This window comes from Mus pahari, chromosome 5 (genome assembly GCF_900095145.1).
Source record: "Mus pahari chromosome 5, PAHARI_EIJ_v1.1, whole genome shotgun sequence".
Taxonomy (NCBI): Eukaryota; Metazoa; Chordata; class Mammalia; order Rodentia; family Muridae; genus Mus; species Mus pahari.
In genome coordinates, this window is record NC_034594.1 from 64,582,080 (window position 1) to 64,589,745 (window position 7,666).

General features: G+C 50.5%; 1 protein-coding gene across 3 annotated transcripts in view; it reads left to right on the forward strand.

Moving 5' to 3' along the window:
- The first annotated feature begins 1,032 nt into the window (after window positions 1–1,032).
- The window catches only part of Chrnd (cholinergic receptor nicotinic delta subunit), a 9,719-nt gene continuing 3,085 nt past the window's right edge, over window positions 1,033–7,666 (forward strand). Inside the window, exons 1-9 of one of the 3 annotated variants that reach the window (XM_021198100.1) lie at window positions 1,033–1,100; window positions 1,333–1,487; window positions 1,879–1,923; window positions 2,556–2,665; window positions 2,826–2,981; window positions 3,193–3,302; window positions 5,843–6,043; window positions 6,522–6,633; window positions 6,720–6,834. In XM_021198100.1, coding sequence (XP_021053759.1) covers window positions 1,049–1,100; window positions 1,333–1,487; window positions 1,879–1,923; window positions 2,556–2,665; window positions 2,826–2,981; window positions 3,193–3,302; window positions 5,843–6,043; window positions 6,522–6,633; window positions 6,720–6,834 — 1,056 coding nt within the window. In that variant the 5' untranslated portion in view covers window positions 1,033–1,048. The remainder of the gene's footprint in view (window positions 1,101–1,332; window positions 1,488–1,878; window positions 1,924–2,555; window positions 2,666–2,825; window positions 2,982–3,192; window positions 3,303–5,842; window positions 6,044–6,521; window positions 6,634–6,719; window positions 6,835–7,666) is intronic. The other 2 variants (XM_021198101.1, XM_021198103.1) reach the window with 2 other exon arrangements.

The window sequence follows — 7,666 nt, forward strand, 5'->3', positions numbered from 1 at the left end:
TGGATGGATGGATGGATGGGTGGATGGATGGATGGGTAGATGGATGGATGGATGGATGGATGGATGGATGGATGGATGGATGGGTGGGTTTTATTTATTTACTTATTTATTTATAAATCTTTGGGGGTTTTTGAGACATGGTTTCTCTTGTAACATCCTGGCTGTCCTGGAACTCACTCTGTAGACCAGGCTGTCCTGGAACTCACTCTGTAGACCAGGCTGACCTTGAACTCACTCTGTAGACCAGGCTGGCCTTGAACTCAGAGATCCTTCCTCTCTTCCCAAGTGCTGGGATCAAAGGCATGCGCTGCCACACCCAGCTTAAATGTAATATTTTTAAAGACAGGGGAAAAATACACAAGTACAGGTGGAGCGTTAGCAAGACGTTTCAACAGGTAACAGTTGCCTGCTGTACAAGAGGGTTCACCTCAGAACCCTCTTAAGAAAGAGAGAAGCAATTGTGACATGTATGCACACACACACACACACACACTGACATTAAATAGACTAGAAATGTAAAATCAGATAAAATGGTGAACAATAGACTTTGGTCTCCACAGACCCACATGCAAACACAGGCACACATGTACACACACCATACATATAGACCACATGCACAAAAGAAGCTGGAGGCAGGGTAGCTGCTAACATGTCTTTTACTGCCCAAGTGGCAGCTACTGGCCTGTGTGTCACCCCCCTATCCATGGCTACCAGCATGCTAAACACACACACACACACACACACACACACACACACACACACACACACACACCATTCGTCCCCCACCCTCTGCCACCCTACCCTACCAGGTCCAACCCTACCAACAATCTGTGACAATCCCTGCCTGGGATCTTTGAGTTCTGCCCTTGGGCTCCTGCCCTAGCTGGCAAGCCCCGCCCCCTCATCACCAGCCTTCAAGTATCAGATTGCGTTTCCGGCCTCGTCTTTCCAAACCCCTAAGCCACCAGCACCTGTCCCCTTGCTTGCCTCATTCCACAGCCAACAGGCTGAAGGGAAGACATAAACCCCAGGCAGTCAGAGGTGGGGGATGGCAGGGCCTGTGCCCACACTGGGGCTGCTGGCTGCCCTTGTTGTGTGTGGTAAGGGTGACATGACCCCCTTCCTGGGGGCCTTCTATGCCCACCTGGGCCACTGCTTCCCTAACATTATACCTAATTCCCACTCCCGCTCTGCCCTTTCTAACCCTAGGCATCCCACCCTCGGGGAGGAGCTGGCTTTCCTCTGCTCTGCCCAGCACAGGGCTGCCTCAGGAGGAGCACAGGGAAGCCTCCTTCCTAGGTCCAATGACCAGCACCATGCTCCCTTCCCCAGCCCTCCCAGGCAGTCAGGGCCTGAATGAGGAACAAAGGCTGATCCAGCACCTGTTCAAGGAGAAGGGCTATGACAAAGACCTTCGGCCGGTGGCTCGAAAGGAGGACAAAGTGGATGTTGCCCTAAGTCTCACCCTCTCCAACCTCATCTCCCTGGTGAGTAGACCTTCGTGGGATAGCCTGAGCTGGGGAGAGGATGGCCAGAAGGGACAGTTGCTCAAAGGCTCCCGGCCAGCTAGCCCCTCTTCTGGGAGACATGCATGACTGTTCTCTGTGCCGGATGGTGCACAAAAAAGATGGTGCACTCAAAGCCATCAGCTCTGCCTGCCACTGTCAAGCTATCCCTGTGCTCCCCCCGGGACTTGTGTCAGCAGCCTCTGCCCTTCGCTTCCGTATTTGCTGATCCACCTCGATCTGTTGCTCTAGTAGGCCCTGGCCCTTCCAGCTGCCATGGTCCCTGGGAACCAGGCAGAATAGATTCTGATGACTGAGTTTGGGTAAAAGGTTGATGGGAACCTTTGGCTACAACCCTGTTGTTTGATTACAGAAAGAAGTGGAGGAGACCCTCACCACCAACGTGTGGATAGATCATGTAAGGACACTCCGCTGAAGGTTCCAGGTCCCCTTGTGCTCATTTATGCTGGGAACCACAAGCTCCTATGGACACGCCTTTGGGGGAGCTTGACTACAGAGAAACCAACTTCCCTTTTCCACTGAGGCCTCTGCTAGCTCTGAGGGCATGTCCTAGAAGGCTGAAATTGCCGCTGTGTCCCGATTTGCTTGGTTGTTGTTTTGAGATGGGGTTCTCTAGCCCTGTTTCCCTGGCTGACCTAGAACTTATGATGTAGACCATGCTGGCTTTGAACTCACAGAGATTCATTTGCATCTGCCTCCCAAGTACTGGGACTAAAGGTGGGATTAAAGCGCAGAGACACCACCCCATTTGCATTAGAAGTCACTCTTCTAATCAAAATATCAGAACTGATAGAGGTTCACGGCATAGAAACAAACCAGTCGGGCGTGGAAATTGTGCCCCTTAATGGTGTCATGTATGTCCTACAGAAACTGTCCGTGACGGACCTGAGTCTAGTTCTTTATCCATCTCCTCCAAGTTTCTTTTGTCCCAACTCTCAGGCTTTGTTTAGACTTCCCTGGGGAAGTGGGGACCGCTGGGAATGTGGCTAGTGGCCAGACCCACTTCCGACATCCTTTTTGGACCTCTAGGCCTGGAAAGACAGCCGGCTACAGTGGGATGCCAACAACTTCGGGAACATCACCGTCCTGCGCCTGCCCCCTGACATGGTGTGGCTACCAGAGATTGTACTGGAGAACAAGTTGAGAGGAACCCTCCCAGCCCCTCTGCCTCATTCCCTTCCTTATGCTCCCCAGCCTGTGCCTCCAGCCCTGCCTGCCAACCGCCCTCTCCTGCCTCCTGTGGTCTTGCCGGTTCCTGGCCAGCCAGGGCACACAGTGATTATGGTCTCTATCCCACAGCAACGATGGCTCGTTCCAGATTTCTTATGCCTGCAATGTGCTTGTCTATGACTCGGGCTATGTGACCTGGCTGCCACCCGCCATCTTCCGCTCCTCCTGCCCCATCTCAGTCACCTACTTCCCTTTCGATTGGCAGAACTGCTCCCTCAAATTCAGGTTCGTCCATCTGAATGTCTCTCAGGCCAGGGCACCCAGCCAGGGACAAGAAGCAGTGAACTAAATGTTCTCAGGCAGAGGCTTTGGTCCCATGCTGAGCAAAAACCCCTCAGATGATAGATAGCCTTCCCCAACTAGCCCTTTCCCCTCGGCCACCACCTCCTACCCTCAGAAGCCCTGTCCAGAGACTTACGGCCACTGCTCTCTCCAGTTCACTCAAGTATACAGCCAAGGAGATCACACTTAGCCTGAAGCAGGAGGAGGAGGACAACCGTTCTTACCCCATCGAGTGGATCATCATTGACCCTGAAGGTTTCACAGGTACTTCAGAAGTCATGGTGGATGGGCCCCAAAGACGCAGACCTCTGTGAAAGTTCACTTGCACACAGTCACATCGGCACCTCAGTCACAGCTTGGGGCACCGACACACATACAGGGAAGAATAGGCATCTAGAATAGACACAGTCTACACACCTACAGTTACTGATCCAAAGAGATTCCAGAGCAAAGCAGAAGGGACTCCTTCATCACTACTAACCCCCAACACACACACACACACACACACACACACACACACACACACACACACACAGCAGATACTTGAGAGTATGGCAAGGTCTCTGAGGATAGAGACCCCATCTGTGACTAGTTCAGCTCTGTGGGGCTGTCTGCTCAACCCTTTTCAGAAGAAGAACCCATGTCTTCCAGTTTCAGGGCTGGGATATTCTAGATGAGAGTATTATACTCATCTAATGTTCTCCCGAAGATCTAGGCCAAGGAACAGCAGCCACGAACTAGAGCTTTGTTTTTTGTTTTTTTTTTTTAAGATTTAAAGTACATTTAAAGATTTTTTAAGTACACTGTAGCTGTCTTTAGACACTCCAGAAGAGGGAGTCAGATCTTGTTTTTTGTTTTTGTTTTTTTTTTATTTATTTTTTTATTATTATTATTTTCTTTATTTACATTTCAAATGCTATCCCGAAAGTTTCCCATACCCCTCCCCCCACCTCTGTTCCCCTACCCACCCACTCCCACTACTTGGCCCAGGCCTTGTCTTGTGCTAGGTCATATAGAGTTTGGAAGACCTAGGAGCCTCTATTCCCACTGATGGCCGATTAGGCCATCTTCTGCTACATATGCAGCTAGAAACACAAACCCCGGGGGTGCTGGTTAGTTCCTGTTGTTGTTCCACCTACAGGGTTGCAGCCCCCTTCAGGTACTTGGGTACTTTCTCTAGTTCCTCCATTGGGGACCCTGTGTTCCATCCAGTAGCTGGCTGTGAGCATCCATTTCGGTGTTTACCAGGCACTGGCATAGCCTCACAAGAGGCCGCAATATCAGGGTCCCTTCAGCAGTATCTTGCTGGCATGAGCATTAGTATCTAGGTTTGGTGGCTGATGATGGGATGGACTCCCCAGATCTTGTTAAGGATGGTTGTGACCCACCATGTGGTTGCTGGGATTTGAACTCAGCACTTTTGGAAGAGCAGTCGGGTACTCTTACCCGCTGAGCCATCTCACCAGCCCCCGAGCTTTGGTTTTTAACTTAGAAGACAAACTCAAAATGGCATGGTAACACACGTGCCTGTAGCCTCAGCCCTTGGAAGGCAGAAATGGAAGAACGGCCTCGATTTCAAAGCCAGCCTACTCTACACGGAGGGTCTCAGGCCATCCAGGGCTACACACCAAGACACTGTTTCAAACACTACCACAGCAGGGCTAGTGAGATGGCTCAGCGGGTACAGGCACTTGCTGCTAAAGCTGAACTCACGTTCAATTCCTACAGCCCGTATGGTAGAAGGAGAAAATCAACTCCTATAAGTTACCCCCAGAAACACACACACACCACCTAATGAAACAAAAAAGAAAAGAAAAATCAGTGTAGCAGTGCATACCTGTAATCCCAGGACTCCAAAGGCTGAAGTAGGAAGGTCATGAGTTCAAAGACAGCCCTGACTGTCTTTGACATAGTGCTATCAGCATGAACTGCAAATTCAAGGACCAAGAGCATTTGTTTTAGTTTTAAAAAAGTAATACATCTTATTTGCTCTCTCTCTCTCTCTCTGTGTGTGTGTGTGTGTGTGTGTGTGTGTGCACGCGCGCTCGCGCGCGTGTGTGCATGTGCACCATACATAGCACACGTGCCTAGAGGACAACTTGCATCAGTCATTTCTCTCCTTCCCGGAGACTGAGCTCAGGTCATCAGGCTTGACAGATACCGTCTGACTCCCGGAGCATCTCATCGGCTCCAGACAGTGATTTTAAAAACTCTCTCTTTAATCGTCATGCCACCTACTTTTGATTGTTATAGCTTTCTTTTTTTAAAGATTTACTATTTATTTTATGTATCTGGGTGTTTTGTCTGCATGCGTGTCTTGCATACTAGAAGAGGGCATGGGATGACATGGGACTACATGTGTAGGACTATAGTTACAGATGATTGTGAGTGGCTATGTGAGTGCTGGGAATTGAACCCAGGACTTCTGGAAGGGCAGCCAGTGCTCTTAACGGCTGAGCCATTTCTCCAGCCCCTTGTGATAGCTTTCAAGCCAAAACATACTCCTTATTTGAACCTTGTATGACTTCAGCTTCTGTCTTTTTCCAAGGAGAGAAAGAAACAATAAACGAACAAATAAATAAAAGAGCCTTCCAGAAAAAGTCACAGAGAAAACCTTCTTCCTCACAGACTGACCCCACAGATGGACCCCACAGTACCCAGAATCCCTCCATGCTTCAGCTGCCTTAGACAGCACCCTGGCCTGCTTTGCTCCGTCCCAGACCCTCATGCTGTCCCCAAGGCTCCTTAGCCCTATGATTTCCCTTCTCCAACTTGATCCTCAGCTGTCCTTGTACCTCCCTCAGAGAACGGTGAGTGGGAGATAGTGCATCGGGCAGCCAAGCTCAATGTGGACCCCAGTGTCCCGATGGACAGCACCAACCACCAAGACGTCACCTTCTACCTCATCATCCGCCGCAAGCCGCTCTTCTACATCATCAACATCCTGGTACCCTGTGTGCTCATCTCCTTCATGATCAACCTGGTCTTCTACCTGCCAGGCGACTGTAAGTCTCATGCCCCACTCCCCGGATCCCTGGCAGACTCTCCCAAGGCCACCTAGCTCAGGTGTTCCCAGTCCTGCCCCTGCTCTTCATGGTGAGGGGAGACCACTGTGGATAAGAACTCAGGCAGGAATCGCAGGCAGGCCTCGCTGGTCTTTGGGTTAGGAACTGTATGCTGGGATTCTACTAGGATGTCTGAGAGCTTTGTGAGTGGCAAGGACTGGGGACATATGATAGTCAGTGTTGATCACTTAACCAATGCTATGCTTGCAATGTTTTGAGAGAAAGGCAGGGAGTTTGAGCTCAGGCTACGTGCCCAGATCACTCAGTGAATAAGCTGTGGAGCCAGGATTTAAGGCTAGGCACAGGATGCCATACCCTAGAATACATATCACGGCATTGTGAACCTTGGTGGCAGTGCCCGCTGTGGGGAGACCTTGTGGACTCCAAGTGTGAGCTTCCAGCCACACTTCTCTTCCAGGTGGAGAGAAGACCTCCGTGGCCATCTCAGTGCTCCTGGCCCAGTCTGTCTTCCTGTTGCTTATCTCCAAGAGGCTGCCAGCCACATCCATGGCCATCCCCTTGGTAGGCAAGTGAGTATATACAGGCCTGCCCACACCCAGCCTTGCCCACGCCTCTGCCCTCAGTCCCCAGCTCCAGGCACGGTGTGTGTCCTCAGGTTCCTGCTTTTCGGCATGGTGCTGGTCACCATGGTGGTGGTGATCTGCGTCATCGTACTCAACATCCACTTCCGGACGCCCAGCACCCATGTGCTGTCCGAGGGAGTCAAGAAGGTGAGCTTTTGACCAAAGATGGAAACCAAGTCCTGGCCGGGAGGATCCGTGAGCATGCTGGGTGTGATCTCAGAATCACGGGTCCTGTTGCCCAGAGTGAGGACCTGGGTTAGATCCTCAGCTCCATTAAACTTTAAGATAATAATAATAATTAATAAATAAAGGGCCAGTTAGCTCAGTGAGTTGGAGCACTTGCCACCAAGCTTAACTGCCTGAGTTTGATCCCCACGATGTATGCAGTATAAGGGGAGGACCAACTCCTGCAGGATGCCCCCTACCTCCCCCTCAAGAGCACTGTGGCATGTCTATCCCTGCACACATATATGCCCACATACATGTGTACATGAATACTATAGTTTTAAAATTAAAACACAATTTAAGAGTAAGCAGGTGAGGACACAGGGGACAGGGTGTTTGGGACAAGACTATCTGTGCTCTAAGTCACTGTGGGACAACAGGTTCTTCTGGAATAAGTCATCTTCTGGATGGTGAGTCTATGGCTCTTTAATGGTTTTTGTCTTTAATTGAAAGGAGAGCCCTACATTTGGGCTTTTATTCATTTGAGACAGGGCCTTACTATATAACTCATAACAGAGGGGGGCACGGGTGTATAGCTCAGTTGGTACAGTGCTTGCCTAGCATGCACAAGGCCCAATGTGAGTGTGAACCCTGCTTGATCCTAGTGGGAGAATCAGAAGTTCAAGGTCATCCTCAGTTACATAGTGAGTTCTGGGCTATCCTAGTATACACGAGACCCTGACAGAAAGGAAGGAAGGAAGGAAGGAAGGAAGGAAGGAAGGAAGGAAGGAAGGGAGGGAGGGAGGGAGGGAGG